Source organism: Rhincodon typus, chromosome 5 (genome assembly GCF_021869965.1).
Source record: "Rhincodon typus isolate 14 chromosome 5, sRhiTyp1.1, whole genome shotgun sequence".
Classification (NCBI taxonomy): domain Eukaryota; kingdom Metazoa; phylum Chordata; class Chondrichthyes; order Orectolobiformes; family Rhincodontidae; genus Rhincodon; species Rhincodon typus.
Genome location: NC_063336.1, coordinates 103,946,138 through 103,966,687, shown reverse-complemented (window position 1 = coordinate 103,966,687; position 20,550 = coordinate 103,946,138). Strand labels below are relative to the sequence as shown.

General features: G+C 40.2%; 1 protein-coding gene across 1 annotated transcript; it reads left to right on the top strand.

Annotated features, from left to right (window-relative positions):
* The first annotated feature begins 3,576 nt into the window (after positions 1 to 3,576).
* LOC109927423 (14-3-3 protein zeta-like) lies at positions 3,577 to 12,469 on the top strand. The gene is made up of 4 exons (XM_048596504.1): positions 3,577 to 3,702; positions 4,200 to 4,363; positions 10,439 to 10,534; positions 11,416 to 12,469. The coding sequence occupies exons 1-4, from the start codon at positions 3,645 to 3,647 to the stop codon at positions 11,485 to 11,487; spliced, it is 390 nt and encodes a 129-aa protein (XP_048452461.1). The 5' UTR covers positions 3,577 to 3,644; the 3' UTR covers positions 11,488 to 12,469.
* Positions 12,470 to 20,550: the final 8,081 nt, after the last annotated feature.

Sequence of the window (20,550 nt, the reverse complement as noted above, 5' to 3'; positions counted from 1 at the left end):
TCTTGCTACAGAGTGGATAATCTCAATTTAGCCACGTTCATACTGCATCTACCATGTTTGCCAACTCAGCTTATCTGAGTCACACTGCATCTCTTGCATCCTCTTCATAGCTCATCCTCCTGTCCAGCTTTGTCATCTGAAAATTTTGAGATACTGTAATATATTCAGTTTCCTCATTGAAATCATGTATATTGTGAAGAGTTGGGGTCCAAGCTCTGATCCCTTCAGTATCCCACTAGTTACTGCCTGTCACTTGAGGAACAAACCCTTTTTTCTTTTCTGCCAAACAGTTTTTTCTATCTCAGACTACACCACCTCCCCCTCAAAAAAAGGAAATTCCCTGCAACTTCAAAAATTTTACACTAATCTCTTTTTGGGACTGTTGGAAAAGCCTTCTGAAAATCCAAATAAGCCACGTCCAGTGGCCCTACCTCTTCAACTTTACATGCTCTGAGAATTCAGGTATTTTTGTCATGCATGATTTCCCTTTTGTAAATCCATGCTAACTCTGCCTGGTCCTATCAGTTTTCCAAGTTTCAGCTATTGAATATTTGATAATGGACTGTAGGATTTTTAGTAACTACCATCATAAGGCTGGCTAATCTATATAATTCCAGTTTTCTCTCTGACCCCCTTTTTTAAAATAGAGGGGGTTACATTAGCTATCCTCCAAACTGTAGGAATTGTAGGGCATTGAAGGGCATTGAAGTCAACACAATATGTTCTGTGCCTATACTCTGCTTCAAAATGAAATTCTGTATTCAGCTGAGCATATGTGATGAAGACCTTGCCTTCTCCACGTTTGGCCTGATGTTATGAAATTTCAAGGGGTCTCGAGTGTTGAGAACTGTTGCTCCTGCTTGATTGTGCACCATACCGTGACCTTTTGGGGTCTGTCATGGTGTGATAGGACAGGATTAGTAATGGAATCTAGGATGTTACATATAAGGTATAGTTCAGTGAATGGCAGTGAGGCTGTTGCATGCCTTGTGGAACCACCCTTCCAGTACCAGATACTAGTGAGAAAGATTTGAGTTGGCAAGGCTTGTTTTGCTCTTCTAACTTCCAGCGTGTGCGTTATTTCTGACTTGTCCATCTTGATTTAATCTTTGACTTGCACAGCTATTTTGTACAACTCCTGTTTCTTGCTAGTCTGAGAGCAGTTTAAATCAACCACGTTGCTGCGGATCTAGATCTGCATACAGTACTGGGGAAGAAGAGCAGATTCCTCCCTGAGGACATGAATAAACCACATGGTTTTTACTACAATATAATTGTTTAATTGTTTTAATGAAACAAGCATTTTGTGACAGATATAGTCTTTTAGTCTGGGCCTAGGTTACTTGAATGGTTACAAAACCATTTTCCACCGTCTCTATATGGGCAGCAGAGTATAATGGAGAATAGATAGCTGGGCAAGAATATTGAAATAATTGGACCCCCCAGTCACAATGACATGGATGAGGATTCCTGTGACACCTTACTGAGTTGTGGGCACTGTAATGCTTATTCATTTTCCATATCGAACAGGATATAGATTTAGAACAAAAGCTAAAATTTCAGCAAAGTCTCACCAGGTCTGGCAGCACCCTGTGGAGAGAAATCAGTTAACGTTTTGGGTCCACTGACCCTTCAGAATTGACAGTAGCTAGGACAAGGACGGTTTTTATGTCAAAGATAGGATTGAGGGGAAAGACTAAAAATTAGTGGAGATAGAGCCCAAAGAGTGAAACAGTTGAATAGAGTGGATAAACACCAGCCTATCAGAATGATTAGCAGCTAATGGGGATTGTTGGTAGCTGACAATCGTTGTGTGACAGTAGCCCGTGGGGTGGGGGAAAGCATGGGCAAAGATGCTGAAGCCCTAAAATTGTTGAACTGAATAGAATCCAGAGGCTGTAGAGTTCCCTAGAGGAAAATAAGGTGCTGTTTCTCCAGTTGGTGTTAAGCTTCACTGGAGCACTGCAGCAATCTGAGACTCCAATGTTGGCCAGGGGACATGGTGTTGAACAAGCAATTGGAAGCACAGGGTCTTCTTTTGCAGTTAGAATTGTTTAACAGAAACCTACAATCACCCAGTGTACATTTCGTTTCCCCAATGCAGAAAAGACCACATTGTAGCAGCAAATACAGTAGACTAGATTGAAGCACTACTTCACTTGGAAAGTGTTTGGAGCTTTAGATGGTGAGGAAGGAGGAAGTAAACAGGCAAGTATTACACCACCTGTGATTTGAGGGGAAGGTGCCATGGGGCTGTGGGGATGTGTTGGGAGTGAAGGAGGAATTGATGAGGATGTCCCAGAGGGGAGGGGAATATGCCTAGTAGTGGCATTCCACTGGAGGTGGTAGAAACGGTGACTAATGATCCTCAGGTTGTGGATACTGGTGTGATGGTAAGTGAGAACAAGGGGGACCCTATTTTTCTTGTAGGAGAGAAGAGGGTGATAACCTGAGAACACAGATTGGTTTTATATAATAACTGCAGTATTTTTTTAAGAGAACATTCAATGATGTCACTCATTAAGCACAAGCAAGGGGAATTGGGTGGTGAGCAGTTCAGGTTAAAGATAAAGGTTGGTAGGAAACTTACTAAGGTTTGACAAGGTGGGTAACACCAAAGATGTGATTATCTTGGTAACTACATCCATGGTCACACATGCAGTGAGTTCATGGGAGGGTGCAGAGTAAATGGCTTAAAATGGAGAAAGTCAGAACCCTTTTTACAGCAGAATGATTCTTGAATGAGCAACGTTTGGTCGTATTTTGTGCAATCTAACAAGACGTGTGCAAGTAGCTGAAGTCTGAACCCCTTTTTGAAATCGGAGGGAGCAAAGATGGAGAGGAAGTAATGCTGTTCCGTGGAATGATTGAGATGGAAGTCTGTTCATGTAAAGAAGGGTGAGAACCTGACTGACTTTTAGCTGTTAAGTGCTTTTACAAAAACATATGAATCTTGGAAATCTGAATTAAAAGCATTGAAACCATCGGAGTAGCTGGCATCTGTGGAGGGAGTGTGTTTCAGGCCAATTGTCTTGTGATTATCGGCTATAAGACTTGAGTATTTCTAGCATTCCTTAAAGATTTTGTGCTAGTGCTATATTATCTTTCATTTTGATACATGGTTTAGTGTGGGCCATGGAGGAGTAATGTGCTGTAATTACTGAAATGTATTCTTAAGTTTAACTTGCTATTCCCCCCTTTTTAAAATCAAAAAAAGTACTCTAACGTCTTCAGCTGCTGCTTAATGTAATGTTGCTAGCACTGATGGGATAAATATTTTGTGAAAAAGTTTTACCTGCTATCATTTAATGTAATGTTTTAGTTGATATCCTGCTAATTGAGGTGCGGTTTGGTTAGTATTTCTTTATTTGTGGTGAAAGAGATTTTGAAACTTTAGCTAAGAATGTGGAATAATGGAAGACTAAACATAACTACCTATTAATGCTTTCCTTGCTGGTTTCAATTCTAATGTCGTCTTTTACCAAACCAACTTTCTAAGTTGCAACTTTTGAGTACTTGTTTTGGATTAAACTATTTCAAATCCACTTGTTTGAAATTTGATTTTCTCCTTTGTCTAGGCACTGTTGGATAATCACTTAATTACAAATGCTAGTAACTCAGAAAGCAAGGTCTTCTACCTAAAAATGAAGGGAGATTATTATCGGTACCTTGCTGAAGTTGCTTCCGGAGATCAACGGGATGGTATGTAAAAATCTTTGTTCCTGTAGGAAACTATAAATTGAATAATTTGTATACTGCAATGCTAGAGAAAAAGGTATTGTGTTTAAAAAAAAAAAAAAAAAAAAAATTTAAAATTAAGTCTCCCATAGCTATAAGGGTATACCTCTTCGATAAGGTTGATATTTGTATGAGTTGCTTGATCGCTGTAAGCTGTGGAGAATATTGTTCCAAATAAAACTTATTCTGTCAGCTAGTATGTCAGTTGATAGGTTTGAATTCAGTGGGCTGGAGGAGCCCTAGAGGAAATTGTTCACAGCTTTAATAAATTTGTTGTTTAATTGTCATACCAAGGATGGCAATACTGCTATAAATTGCTTGTACGAGCAGTGATTTCAACAGTCAATTACAGATTTGTTAATTTGTCTCAAATTCCAAAAGTAAAATTGTTATTAATTAATACTGGATGGCATTCACAAAGTTTAATTCTTCAATTTAAATGAGTTTTTTTCCTTCTGTAGGAACAATAAAGTCCTCCCAAAATGCTTACCAGAGCGCCTTTGAAATCAGTAAAGTTGGTCTGCCATCAACACATCCAATTCGTTTGGGTCTTGCACTTAATTTCTCCGTGTTCTTCTATGAAATTCTCAACTCTCCAGATTGTGCCTGTGATCTGGCAAAAACCGTAAGTTGCACACTTTTTTTTTCCAATTCACCTTACCAAGACTTACTCGCTTGCATGCAGATTTGACAACCTGACATAAAATTGTAGATTATGAAATTATTTTCTCTGGTGTTTTACCCATCTCAGACAATTCCAAAATGTAGGAGAAACTCAGCAGGTCTAAGTATCTATGGAGATCCGGAGTCTTACTGACATCAAGAGTCTTGCCAAAGTGCAAATCAGTCAACTTCTTCAATAGTCGTTGGTGAATTGTTTGACTAAGATAATAGAGCAGAGTGCCCTAGTAATCATCTGTCCAATATATGTACACTTGAATCCAAAGATTACTTCTAGTGATCCAGATAAGTGTTAGCTTAACTTTCTTTCCATGCGGGTGTTCTGACTGATGTGAAATAAAGTGCAGTTATTTTAGCCCAGAAGATCATCTGTGAGCCAAGCTCAGTAAGAGATTGTGGTCTTGGACTGAAAGTATCCTTGATATTTTCTGTGAGCTGTTTGAACCTAAGATTTTTGTAAGGCTTGGACAGTTAGGGAGTCCTGGACTTGATTTTTTTTTCTTTGTGTGATGGGTCAACCAGGTCTTCGTAGGGTTAAGGATTACAAATCATAGATCTTTTTTGACTTGTTTTATGTTTATCACCTATGGAGTGATAGTCAGGTTCACACCAATCCTGTCTGGGCAATAAATGTTGAACTGATTTAGCATATATTTTGATGGAGAGCACCCCAAATTTTGACTGTTAGACCCATATTATAGAATTCCTCCAGCATGGAAGCAGCTATATTGGCCCATTGATTCCACACCGACCCTCTGAGAATCCCACTGGCCTGGCCTATCCTATCCCATCCCATCCCATCCCTGTAACCCTACATTTCCCATGGCTATCCACCTACACATCCCTAGACACTGGGCAATTCAGCATGGCTGATCCACCTAATCTGCATATCTTTGAGAAGAAACCCACGTGGAGAATGTGAAAACTCCATACTGGGGGGAGGGGGGCCAAATAAAATCTTAGATTCAGATCTCAAATTGAAGAGGAGGAAGTCCTGAGTTGGGTGTATGAAGAGTGGCAATTTGGATCTCTTAAATTCAACACAGATTTGAACATTAATACCCAAAATGAATGACTTCAATTTTCAGGTGGTACTTTTTAAGGGGGACAGTTGGGTTTGAAACGATTGGTGAAGTTACAACGTGAGAGAACAAAAAAAACTAAACTGAATTGCCCTTGGCTTAATCGCCCTTAATGTTTGTTGGCAAATTTTAATGGCTGCAGATTGACCTCCACCTGGCTGATATACAATGGTGAAGCTTTGAGGAGTACATGGTTATTGTGCAAAAGAGATTATTTTTACTAATGCACCCTGAATTTAAAGCAAAATATTGCAGGTGCTGGAAATCAAACGTGCTGCTGAAGAAACTCCAAGTCTGGCAGCCTCTGGGGAGAGAAACAGTTAATGTTTCAAAATGGTATGACTGTTTTAAAGTTTCCCTCTCCACAGTTGCTGCCAGAATTGTTGAGTTGTTCCAGCATTATCTTTCTGAATTTGAGACCTAAGTTTAAAACTAGTGCTGCTTTGCATTTGTAACTTGTTAGGACGTTAAGTGCTGTCTAAAACTTGTACACCTAAACAAATTGGAAAATGACTTAAATGCTGCATTTAATTTTCCTGGGATTTAAATCCATCAGAAAAAGGCTTGTAGATTTGGGCGGAGAACAGTGTGGAGCTGGAGGAACACAGCAGGTCAGGCAGCATTAGAGGAACAGGAAAGCTGGCGTTTCGGGTCAGGACCCTTCTTGAGAAATGGGAGAGGGGAAAGAGGGCTCTGAAATAAATAGGGTTGGGAGTCGGGCTGGGGAAGGTAGATGGGATGGTCTTAGGTAAGTGCAGGTAGGTCGTGGTGGGGGTTGGTCAGTGAGGTGGGAGGAGCGGATAGTGGGAGAGAAGACCGACTGGTCAAGGAGGCTCTACAAAGCGATCTCCGAGCCTCTGCTTGATCTCTCAGATTGTAGAGGAGGTTCGGAGACTGCTTTGTAGAGCACCTGCGCTCAGTTTGTGACAAACGACAACACCTTCCAGTCGTGAACCACTTCAACTCCCCCTCCCACTCCCTGCATGACACGTCCATCCTGGGCCGCCTCCAATGTCACAACGACGCCACCCAGAAATTGGAGGAGCAGCACTTCCTATTCTGCCTTGGGAGCCTACAGCCCAATGGTCTCAATGTGGACTTTACTAGCTTCAAAATCTCCCCACCCCTGGCCTCATCCCATGACCAACCCTCCAATTCAACGCCGCCCCCTTGACCTGTCCATCTTCTGTCCCACCTATTCACTCCTCTCACCTCACTGACCAATTCCCACCACTACCTACCTGCACTCACCCATCACCGTCCCCCTCCCCGTTTCTGAAGGGTCCTGACCCGAAACGTCAGCTTTCCTGCTCCTCTAATGCTGCCTGGCCTGCTGTGTTCCTCCAGCTCCAAACTGTTATCTCAGACTGCAGCATTGGCAGTTCTTACTATCTCTAGATTTGGGCAGATCCTGATTTTTGTCAAACTTTTGAATAAATGTGATGTCAAGATATCTCAAGGATGTCAGCAGAGCCAATTTAATTAAACTAGACTTTCATCACTAATGTGCATTATTTCAAAATGCCAATGTTGTCGTATCTAAAGACTTTTCTGGAAACTTCCAGGTTCATGCCAATTTGAAAAATACAGCAATGGTCATCTAAAAAATGTGATCAAGATATTTCAGAAATGTTTCCTACTTTTCTAGGAGCCAACATTTAATTTTTAAAATCAAAATAAGTGACTTCTGAATTTTCTCACGAATGCATCGTTTTTCTTGATGGAACTTTTATGGGTTAAAAACATGATCCCACTAGACATCCTCAAATGTCAGACCCATCAAATATGGAACTTGGCCATCTTCAAAATGCCATTTCTAAGTTTGTCAGCGAAGTTCAAAATGGTTAGAGGTTTGTCTCTAAGGAGTAATTGCTCAGTGAAAACTGAATTCTCTATCAAATGATTAAATTAGCTATGTTAGAAATTGGGATTTTGTGACAGCACCTTGATCTCTACCCATTCAATATGACTATAATTAATCATTCAACTCGTACCCTGTCCCTGTTTTCTCCCATACCTATTGATTCCTTCAGTGCTACGAGCTATATTTACCTCAAGTTTTTTGAGAAGATTTCTGGCTCGGGTTGTGGATGAGGTTGTAGACTTGCTTGCCAAGTTGGTGTTTGGTTGCAGGTGTTTCATCACCCTGCCAGGTAACATCGTCGGTGCGCCTCTGGTGAAGCGTTGGTGTTCTGTCCCGCTTGTTATTTATATGCCTCAGTTTGCTGGGATGGTTGGCATTGCTTACGGTTCTGCTTTTCTGGTTTGTATATCTGGTTCAGTTCAACGTGTTGATGGCATTCTGGTTGAAATGCCAGGTCTCCAGGAATTCCCTGACATGTCTGTTTGGCTCGTATTATTATGGATGTATTGTTCCAATCGGATTTGTCTTCCTTTGTGCGTATTGAGACCAGTGGGAATTGGTCATGTCTCTTGGTAGCTAGTTGGTGTTCGTGTATCCTTGGCAGTTTTCTTCCAGTTTGGCCTGTGAAATGTTTTTTCAGTGTTTGCATGGTATTTTGTACATTACGTTAGTTTTATTGGTTGTGGGTATGGGATCCTTTGTTCATCAGTAGTTGTCACAACACCCAGACGAAGCTGCATCAGGACATTTATTCAAATGGGCCACAACACACTGCAGCAGTCCGGAATTGCACAAAGCAGAACAGGGGCACATGTATGGAGTTTTTTTTTTAAAAGGAATGGATACCCAAAAAAACCATCCACTGTTACCTCTGCAACAGACCGCAACAAGGACACACAACACAGCCAGACCCACTTGTCACCCCACCATACGTCAAGGACATATCAGATGACCACAAGACTACTCGGACCCCTATCATGGTAGCCCACAAACCAACAGCCACTCTGCGACAGCTAATGACAAACGTAAAGGATCCCATGCCTGCAACCAATAAAACTAATGTAATATGCAAAATACCATGCATGGACTATGAAAGACATTACATCGGCCAAACTGGAAGTAAACTGACAAGGATACATGGTGGCCAGTTGGCGTTCGAGACACAACCAGTTCTCACTGGTTTCAATAACATGGACAAAGAAGGACACACTTGACTGGGACAACGCCTCCAAATAGCACGAGCTAAACAGACATGCCAGGGAATTCCTGGAGGCCTGGCATTCCAACTGGAACACCACCACAAACATATTGAACTGAACAAACCACTGAAAAACAGAACCAGAAGTAATGCTAACGACCCCAGCAAACTGAGGTGTATAAATAACGAGCGGGGCAGAACACTGACGCTTTACCAGAGGCATACTGACGATGTTACCTAGCAGGATGACAATGTCTGTAACCAAACGCCAGCTCGGTGAGCAAGTCTATACCTAACTTATCTCCAAACAATATTTTGGCCTCAACAGCTTTCAGTAGCAGAGAATTCGCAGGTTGACCACTCTCTGGATGAAGATATTTCTCCTCTTATTCTGAAATGGCCCCCATCCTGTATCCTTAAACTGGCTCAGTGGTTAGCACTGCTGCCACACAGCACCAGGGACCCAGGTGCGATTCCACCCTTGGATGACTGTCTGTGTGGAGTTTGCACACACTCCCTGTGTCTGCGTGGATTTCCTCTGGGTGCTCCGGTTTCCTCCCACAGTCCAAAGATGAGCAGGTTAGGTGGATTGGCCATGCTAAATTGCCTGTAGTGTTCATGGGTGTAGAGATTAGGTGGGTTTATAGGGGGATGGGTCTGGGTGGGATGCTCTGAGGGTCACTGTGGGCTTGTTGGGCCGAAGGGCCTGTTTCCACACTAGGGTTTCTATGATGATTTGGGCTGTTTGGCCTGTCAAGTCTGACCTGCCATTTAATCTTGTCTGATTGGGGTTGAGAAACTTTTCTATTGCTTTCTTGTAACCTTTTTAATCCCCCTTACCAATCAGGAGCCTATCTGTCTTGAGTATGCTCAATGACTTGGCCTCCTCGGCCCTCTGTGGCAAACCATTCCACGGACTCACTAACCTCTAGCTGAAGAAATTCCTCCTCCTCTCAGTTCTAAGGGTTGTCCCTTCACTCTGAAGCTGTGCCCCTGTTTCCACTATAGGAGAGACTAGGATCATCTCCATGTTCACTCTACCCACGCACCTCTGTATTCAATCGGATCCTTTCTCATCCATCTACCCACTGAATACAGACCCAAAGTCATCAGTTGCTCTTCATCTGACAAGCCATCATCCTCGAGAAGGGAGTTCCAAAACTGCTGACCACATTCTGAATGCAGTCTGACCAGATACTGTGTACAGCCTCAGCCATACACTTCTGCTTTTGTATTTTAGGTTATATTTGCTGTGGAAAAGACGAACTGGATGCTCAGTAGAATCATCCCTGAGATAATAGGATTGTCATAGGAGAAATTGGGGAAACTGGGCCTGTATTCCTGAATTTTGAAGAATGAGGTGATCTCATGGAAAGTTTCAATTCCTAGAGGGTGAAAGGCTAGATGTGGATGGGATGTTTCTACTGACTGACTTGAACCAGGAGACCTCATTCCAGAATAGGGGGTAGGCCATTTAAAACTGAGGAATAACTTCACTTGAAGGGTGGCAAGTCTTCGGAATTCTTTTCATCCCCAGGAAACTCTCTAGAAGTTCTACTGTTCGATGCTAAAATCAATAGATTTCTGAAGATGTGTTTATAAGCAAATAAATCTGCATTCGTTTTAACTATTTCAGTTCAACAGGTCAACATTCATAGACCTAGCTAGAAATAAAGTTAATAATACAATTTGATGCAAACTGTCAACTTGATTCTGTTTCAACTAGCTGTTTGAGGAGCCATGTCTCTTTCCCACATGTTTTTAACCATCATGAATGATTTTTAGATAACCATCTTTGACACTAGCATTTACGGGACATTTTTGGGAATGTTCATTCATTCCTAACGTCTTTGATTTATCTTTCTGCCCTACAAGGCATTTGATCTGGCTATTCAAGATCTGGATATTCTACAAGATGACAGCTATAAAGACAGCACCCTCATTATGCAGTTGCTCAGAGATAACCTTACAGTAAGTTTCTTAACTTTTTACATTCTTCTTAATTTTAATGAAGACTAAAGCCTCAAGAATGAGTTCCCTGCATGAATTCTCTTGAATCGTAAACTATTTGCATTTGGAGAATTTAGTTGAAGAATGCATGCTATGTTTTAATCCTAATTAGGGGCATGTAGAAGGTTGTAGGAGTAACAAATGCCACCTGCTAGTTTGCCATAGTTTCATCAGACCATCAGGCGACCCTCTTTTTAGAGATGACTGGTAGTTTAACCTGAGGGTCACCATTCCTCAGGCAAGGGGCAAGGCTGAGGAGTCCTTCATGATAACCCCAGCTGGTGTGGGAATTGAATCTCCTCTGGATCACTATATTCCAAAACAGCCATCCAGACAACTTAGCTAGTCGACCATGTGGTTAAATTGTGCTAGTGATTGACTCTTTAAGAAGTGATAAAACTGACTAAAGTTCAGATTTTTAAAGAGACGACATGATACCTAATTAAAATGGGGTTGTCATAGTCACTGTGTAGCAAAAGACGATGCATTGTACGTGGGACAAGAACCATCAATAACTAGGAAGATTACTTCATAGACTAATTTATGATAATACTCAATTGTTGCTATTATCACCTATCTAGAAAATTAATAACTATGTGGAACAATTGCCAGTGCCTGCAAATTCTGACTGAAGTTGTCTGACCTAATACGCATAAGGAAGAAGCATGCTTGTGTCTGAGGATACAGGGTTTTAAAAAAAATTTCATGTTTTGATTTGATATTTAGCCTTCACTACAAAATAGATCTTTCAATAATACTAACTTTTGATGTGGTACTCCATGTGTTTAAAATTTGTATTGATTTCAAACAGAACCTGAGTAACTTTTTTTCTTCCTTCCTAGTTATGGACAAACGAGAATTCAGGATCAGCTGATCCTGAACCCTCTGCAGCTGAGCCTGGAGAAAACAACTAAATGCTCGTAGGGTCTAATCCCCAAAATATTTTTACACCTCTCCATTCCTTCTACTCAATTCCTATAACAAAAACTCATCAGTACTGTATGAATAGCTATGTATGGAAAATTCCCAATTTAGTCTTGTACACCATTGCTTTAAAAAAAAGTCCATCCCTTGGTTTGTGTTGATGGTTGTCTGCCTTCCCGGTGTGCAGTTACTGCTGTATAAGCGTATATAGTTAACTTTATAACATAAGTAACCTCCATGTAGAGGAAAATGTTTAATATTATAAAGAAGAAATACTTGCAGTGTTTGTATTATGAACATAGTTGGTAGAAATTTGCTGCACTAGACAGTATTTGGGTTGTATTGTATTTTTTACTTGCTCCCACACTTCACCTTTCCATATTTTAAGTTATCCTGCTGATATTGGCGAGTGTGCATCTACTCTTCCCTCAGTCCCCTTGACGTTCAAATACTATTTGCAGCAACTGGCATAAATCAAAGTAACTGTTATGCACGCACCCCTCTATTCTGCAGGAGAACTTGCCTTATGTTCTGCAATAAAATGACAAGCTATTTTGTAAAATTGAGGTTGAAGGCATGTAAAAATGTACAATCAAGTTGAAGAAAGTACCTTGGATTTTTTTGGAATTCTGTGAATCTTTTTTAAAAAAAAAAAAAAAAACACCTGTCCACATCATATGGTGTTCACTTGTGTACTGTTACAGCATGTTTCTGCTAAAGTTTGAGGTTGTGCTTGTGAAGCGTCACCAGCATGACTCTTTGATACACTGGAATGGGAAACAAACTTTCCTCAGATTGTGTGCCCACGATATTTTTTTTTTTAAAAGCATAGTATTTCTTTGCAGATTTGTGCACATGTAAGGGGTGTTCAGTGAGATTTGGACCCTAATTACTAGTCATTTATCATCCCCAAAAGCCTTGTGGAAATTTAATGCCCTATGTAACACAAAATAAATGATGTTTTGTAAACCATATGTTGCTTTCTAACTTAAATTCTTTTGGGTGTTCATAAACCTCTTTTGATGTGTAGAATTTGTACTGCTGTTTGGATTTGTTGTACAATGCTACTCTGCATGTTTATACTGTTTAAGCTATAAAAATTTTATGCTAAATAACTGAAATTCATTATCAATATTAGCTAAACTTTAGTCCCACCTGGTGTTCAAAAAAATTTTTGTAACTAGTTTGCACTTTCAGTCCTCTTCACCTTTCCCAGGAGGTCTAATGAATGACTAGATGAGCATCTGTGCAATACCTAGTCTGTACCTGACTAAACACCACAAGTCTGGTAGCTTAGAGTATGGAGTCTGGCCTGACTTCCAGAGTGTGCTCCTGCAGCGCACACAAGATCCATCCTACGCTTGTCTATTTGCAATCTTCTCTATATTCTTCAAGGAAAGGGACCTGCAGTAATGATCAGTTTGTGAATTTCTCAGGTAACCTAGTTAACTTTCCACCCAAGAAGTTACTTGTAATCTTGTCAGCTAGTAGTTCAACACTACTCATGAGTCCCTAACATAAATCCACTTTCGGCTTAGAAAAGCCTCTCCTCCAAAGCAAATAAACCTAACTTTTTCCATCTAAGGTGAATTGTCAGGATTGCTCTGTCTTGTTCCCATCCCTTGAATGCTACTTTGCTATGATAAATACAATTAACTAGCATTGGATGTGGCATGGTAGCAGTGCCCTAGCATAAGCTAGGTCATATTTTAATTACTGATTTATTGTTGGACAGAGGTCTCGCATTCAACAGCTGTATTCATTGCAGGTATTGTCTTTTCTGCATGTGATGGGCATTGCATGCTGCCTTGGGTGGATGTAGAGTTGTTGTTAAAAATGAAAGGCAGTTTTCCATTCTGATTTCACTAATCTCGGCACTTTAAGACCTTAAGTGTTTGCTACTTTCATTATGACAGTAACTGCTCCAAGTGATGCTCGAGTGCCCTGAGCATATGGAAGATTAAAAAGCCTTTTACTAGTTTTCAATATCCTAATATAGGACAGAAGACAATTTGACTAATTGTTCTGTGGCTGTTTTGAGAAACCTCTTCTGATTATTCCATTCCCTAGCTCTTTCTATGACCCAACAATGTTCCCTATTCTTGGTTGTTTTTGAAGGTTAATGTTAATCCTGCTTTTACTATCTTTTTTAAAATCTTGAAGCTCAGTTGATACCAATTCTGCCTTTGGTGAAAGGCTACAGATTCAAATCCCACCCCATGATTTGAGCTCTTTTTGTGGCAATTAAGGATCCATATTTAGGCTAGGTGGTGATTACAGATCTTTCCAATAGTGTGCACAATTGAGTTGAGTTGCACAGATACAGAACTTGCATTTTAAGTACTGCATTCCAGATTTTCAACTTGTGTTAAAGATGCTTTTGTCACCTAGTTCTCTTTGCCAATTATCTTGAATCTCTGTTCTCCTGGTTACTGATATTTGTGCCAAAGAAATAGTCCTATCTATTCTATCAAACTCTTCATTATTTAGAATAGTTTACAACTATTCTCTCTCTCTGTCCCTTAACCAGTTAGATATCACTGCTTTGGTCTGAGGAAAGCTTGACAGAATTACTGCAAATCATGCAGAAAACTTTGGGATTGCATTTGTGACTTTCCATTACGAAGATTTGAGCTGGAATTAAAAAACCTTAAGAGGTTATTTTAGATGGAAAGAATTTTAAAACAATCCTTTTGGGAATGCAGAGCACAAAGCTTCCAAGAATCACTGCAATACTTGCTGATTTTTATGCTGAGTCTCCAAACAGGAGTGGCAACAGACCATTGTTTGCAAGCCCAGAGAAACAATCCTATTTGGAGTAGAATATTGACAAATGATTGAAATAGCAGAAACAATTACTCACCAATGTAGGCTGAGGAAGGACTGTATGGGAATGCAAATGATTAAGGGTCCAAGATGTAATTTTAGGCATAAGGACATTTGAAGGCAAGTTGTTGGAAATTTAAAGCCAAAAATGTAGCATTTGTGAATGAGCAGAGGTGACTACAGAAAATGTTTTACCAGTAGGTGCTGCTCATTTAAGCATTTGAAAATATTTACATTCTGGTCTTTTCCAAATATGGGTTAACAAAGGATTTTGTATTCATGTGATGTATCCATCTTTTAATCCAGTAAAGCAGGCAAATGATTAATATTTTGAGACAAGGTCAGCTCAACCAATAATGGTAGGTGAAGAGAAACTTCTTTTGGAAAGTATGCTAAACAGAATACATTAAGAATATTAATGAAAGTTGCTTAATCATTCCATTGCAAGAAGTTAAATCTAAATGCCATTTAATTTCCAGTATAGTAATTGTATCAAATTTGCTCATTAGTATCTAACTACCTGTTGGATAGAAAGTCAGTGTCAGAGGTCCAATGAAGCTGTTTGAATTGAAGATGTTCAAATTAAATTCAATGCCACAAAATTGGCAACCGTCTATTATACTTCTACAAGAAACTGAGTTCAGAAGCTCAGATTAGAGGTCACGCTGGCTCAAAATATCAGGATGTGAAAAGGAGTTGTAGATCTTAAATTATGATGTGGAGGTGCTGGTGCGGACAGGGTCAGAAGTCAGATGACATCAGGTTAATTTGAAATTGCAAGCTTTCTAGGTGTTGCCCCTTCATCAGAGGAAGTGAGAAGCGCACAATTCTATAGTTCAGTACATTGTGTCTGTGTGCTCCTCACTTCACCTGATGAACGGGCAGCACTCCGAAAGACTGATTTTCAAATAGGCCTGTTGGACTATAACCTGGTGTCACCTGACTTCTGGACTTAAAGCTGCCTAACTTAAACCGGCATGAGGGCTCGAAGTTTTAAAGTGAGTGGCTTTGAATGCTGCTGCAAAGAAAGCAAACATTTGAAATCAAATGTCGATTGTGTGGAGCTGGAAGGACACACCAGGTCAGGCAGCATCGGAGGAGCAGGAAGGTCGGGACCCTTCATCTGCAGTTCTTACTATCTCCTTTTCAAAACAACTGGTTGTGCTGTATCTGCTGTGGACACTAGTTGAATAGAGACATCCCAAAACAATTTTTTAAAAACTACAGAGAATTTATCTGGATTGGCCTCTGGAAGGAATCAGTAGGAATAGGCCTCACTGCTGGGAGTCAGTTTAGGACTTCACTGGTGAGGCAGTAGCTTTGTGGTATTGTCGCTGGACTGTTAAATCCAGAGGACCAGGTAATGGTCTGGGGACCTGGGTTTGAATCCCACCATGACATGGTGGAAATTGAAATTAGTGCAATTCCAGATTTTTTAAAATTTAATGACCATGAATCCATTGTTGGTAAAACCCCTTCACTAATGTCTTTTAGGGAAGTAAATTGCCATCCTTACCTACATATGACTCAGCCTGATAATAATGTGGTTGACTCTTAACTGCCCTCTGGACAATTAGGGATGGGTAATAAATTCTGGCCTGGCCCATAACCTATGAATGGATTTTTTTTTTTTTTTTTTAAAAAGTCCCTTACCCAGGTTCAACCTCTAACTTTCTCTGGACTGCTTTCAATGTCAGTATATCTTTCCCTAGAAAAGGGACCAACAGTGTTCACAGTATTCCACCTGTGGTCTGCCGAATGCCTTGTACAATTTTAGCAAGACTTCCTTTTTTTTTTAAATTTCATTCACTTTGGAATAAAGGCCAAAAATCCATCTGCCTTCCCCATTACCCACCGAACTTGGTTGCTCGTTTTTTGTGATTTTTTTTGCATGAGAACTCCCAAATCTTTCTATGTTGTAGCTTTGAGAAAAATAACAATTTTAAACAATATTCAGTTCCTGTCGAACTGCAAAATCTCACATTTTTCCACATTATAATTCCATCTGCCAAGTTTTTGCCCACTCGTTTCATGTGTCTATATCCCTCTGCAAACTCTTCAAATCATCCTTACCACTTACCACCCACCTATTTCTTTTCATGAGCAAACTCTGCCTCGGTATGTTCACTTCAAGTCCGTTCCAAACTAAAAACAACGCGAAGGAGTTAAGAACTTTCGTTATGTGGTCTGTGGATGTCATGAGTTAGGTCTGCACTTATTGTAAGTAAACAGAGGAAATACTTTCAGTGACAGGAGCGTGTGTAACCAAAGAGGCACAATTAAAATAATTGTCACATGAATCACAGGTGACTTGAGACTGCATAAAACCTGAAGCTGTTATGTAACCCAAGAGTGCGCATTACACTTCAGTGTTAAGGCTTCCTCTCTGTATGCATGTATGAAATAAACAATTGTAACCTGATTTCCTGAGTCTTTTATCAATTTGTCAAGTTGACCCCCATTTGTTTCAACACCATCCCCATTGAATTTAGGCACTGAGCAAACATTCTTTGCCTAAACAAAAACTGTAGTTAAATCTAAATCATAGCAGGAAAATGCAATCCCTATCCATGTTATGTAACTTGTTTTTCATCCAGTGTGCCATGAGAACTGTGCTATGAAATTTTGCACAAAAGTAATAAATCATTTTAAATGATATTTTATCCAACTTTGAAATTATAACTCAAGCTCAAAAATTAATCTTCAAATTTAAAAACATGGTATCAGTCTTTTGTTTCTAAAATGTGAGCATTCTAAATGCGTGCCCAAAGGGCAAAACTGAGATAACGTGAGTACTGTGAAATTTTGTTTCATTGAAGTGTGCCATATTACTAAAAAGGTTGCAAAATACTGATCTAAGCTTTGCTTTGACAAGGGCAAATTTTCTCACCTTTTCTGTCTGGAGTTTAAGGTTTCCTTTCCAATTGTGATTTGCAAAGAGTAAACTAAAGTTTCACATTTCCCTCTTGTTTATTCTCTCACTTTGAAATTCAAATATTTTCATTTTTGTTCAAGTTTCTGTCTTTCTCACTTTGTTTCCAGTTCTTTCGTTTGCAATTGAATTCTAGTTAACTGCACTACCCTGCTTAACATCAATTTACAAAAAAAAAATCATATTTTGTAAGAGTAATAAGCTACCTTATGGTGTATGTGATAGTGAAGCACAACGATAACTCCTAAGTCCATGTACGTACAAGCCACGAGTGATATCCCATTTTGTCCTGTGTCTGACTGGTTATGCGTAATGAGTATTGGCCAAATGGTTGAATAAGTTGCTATAACCAGTTCTGAGTTTTCCACATATGCCATGAAGGATTCCTTCACCTTTGTGGAGGCTGTACACAACCTACATACCAATAGCATATATTTTACCAATAGCAATGTGTTTATGTGCTCATTCAACATAGAATTCCCCACAATTTGGAAACAGCCATTCAGCCCAACAAGTTCACACTGACCCTCTGAAAAGCACCCCAACCAGACCCATCCCCAATCCCTCTAATCTCTAACCCTGCATTTCCTGTGGTTAACGCACCTAACCTACACATCCCTGAACACTGGGTAATTTAGCACAGCCAATCCACCTAACTTGCACACCTTTGGCCTGTGGGAGGAGACTGGAGCACCCAGCAAAAACCCACACAGACACTGAATGAACATGCAGACAGTTGCCCAAGGTTGGAATCAAACCCAGCTCCCTAGCACTGAGGCAGCAGTGCTAATCAGTGAGCCACCGTGCCACCCTATTGTCAGCCTGTTCACTAATGTGTTGCTCACATAGGATTTACACTGTCACAATAGCTTGGCAAGCTAGACGGTGCCATTTTCCAAATCTCTATTCATTGAACATATGAACGTAGTCAATCATGCAGTTGAGTTCAACTTTAATGCTACCAAGTTTGCCCAAATAACTGGTAATGCCATAGGTTCCCTTTGTAGGCCCAGCTCTTGCTAACATATTTTTTGGTTTCACGGAGAAGTATCTTTTCAGTGGAATGATCCCTCACCTCCTACACTTTGCATATTTGTGATATGTAAATAGCCCCTTTGCTTTACCTGAATCAGTAGCTGCACATAAATTCCCTGCCCGCCTTAATGTACGCCAACCCATTCTCAAATTCACCTTTGAATTCTAATGAGGTCAATTTCTTCAGTATGGTAATGGAGAAATCTACTGATGGGTTCTCTACTGCTGTCTTCTGTCCTTCACTGGTCAGTTTACTTGATGGGGTTCCTATAGCTCTGCAAACTATAGGGTTCGCTATCAAGTAGATAAAGTCTGAGTTATTTGTGCAAATGATGCTGAATTAGGACACATCAAAGTCATCACAGAATAATGGCTACCCTGATAACTCACTATGTATCATGCACACTCACAGGTGAGCATAGGGCTGCCAATTTCAGACAGGAGAAGTATTCAGTCTACTTCAAATTCATACATTTGAGCTAGCTGCCTCATCTTGCAACGCCTATGTAGTAGCAGGACATGATATTTTACATGAACAGGATGCTTGTTCTTAAGGTAAAGGTGTTCTGCCTGCCTCACAAATGTGGAATGTGGTATACAAATTTCAATGTTGTTGCAATGCTAAGTACATAGGTCATATTCCCAGTGACAGGTTGATTGTATGAAATGGCATGTCTCTTTGGCTTTTAGCAATCAGCAGAGTGCTGATAGTAGCAGTGTCCCATAAGGAACACTACTTGGGTCCCAGCTCCTCTCAACATATCCTATCTGAATTCTTCACAGCACGGTATGGCAACTGCTGTTCTGAATGGAAAGAAATTACAGAGAGTTGTGAACACAGCCCAGTACATCACGCAAACCAGTCTCCCATCCATTTACTTCGTCTATACTTCCTGCTGCCTCAGAAAAGCAACCAACATATTCAAAGACCCCTCCCACCCCAGTTATACTCCTCTTCCACCCTCTTCCATCAGGCAGAAGATGTAAAAGTTTGTATACACGTAACAATAGCTTTTTTCCTGCTGTTTTCAGACTTCTGAATGAACATCTTTAATGTTAATATTGATCTCCCTCTGCACCTTCCTGCCCACTGTAATGTTGTATGCTGCACTGTGATGCACGTGTATAGTACAATCTGCCTGTAAAGCATGTAAAAGAACACTTTTCACTGTACCTCAGTACACATGACAATGATAAATCAAATATATATGAATAGTTTAAAGTTAGGTTCAAATCTAATATTTTCAAATTTGCAGATTGCATAAATAAAGTGGGAATGTGTATGAGAAGAAGATACGAAGCAACTTCAGGAGGATTTGGTCAGGATTAGTGAATAAGCAAGAACAAGGCAGATGTAATATAATGTGCAGAGGAGTAATGAAGTCTTACTTCAAGTTTTAGGAGTTTGGTTAGACCACACCTAGAATACTGTGTAATTTTGGTCTCCTTATGTAGAGAAAAGGACCATCACCATACAGGGAGTGCAGGAAAGGTTCACCAGGCATGTTTCTGGGATGGCAAATCATCCTATGAAGAGAGATTAGGCAAATTGGGCCTGTATTTTCTAGAGATTTGAAGAACTAGAGGAGATTTTGTTACAAACGGATAGGCAGGGTAGGTACAGGTAAGGTGTTTTATCTGGTTGCATGAAGAGATTTTCTTTAACTTAGAGTGTTGTGAACCTTTGAAATTCTCTACCATAGAGGGCTGTGGAAGCTCAGTCTTAAGTATGTTTAAGGTAGAGCTTGTTTAAAAGCTCATTCAGGAGATGTGGACATTCTGCCCATCCCTGACTATCCAATGGGCTGTTAAGAATCAAACACATTACTTCAGTCTGAACCGGGTAAGGACCAGATTAGATAAGGATGGCAGATTTCCTTAGTGAACTAACTGCGTTTTTATGATAATGATCAGTAGTTAAATGGTTGTCATTGGGCAAGTTTTTTTTAAATTCTAAACTAACTAATCAGCATCCTTATGTATGCAATATAAAATGTTCCTCCCTTTGAAATTTGGGGTGGCTCAGTGGCTCAGTGGTTAGTGCTGCTGCCTCACATCACCAGGGACCAAGGTTCAATTCCAGCCTTGGGCAACTGTCTGTGTGAAGTTTGCACATTCTCCCCATGTGTGTATGAGTTTCCACCAGGTGCTCTGGTTTCCTCCCACAGTCCAAAGATGTGCTGGTTAGGTGGATTGGATATGCTAAATTGCCCATAGTGTCTAGGGTGGGAAATGCAGAGATGGGGTGTGTCTGGTTGGG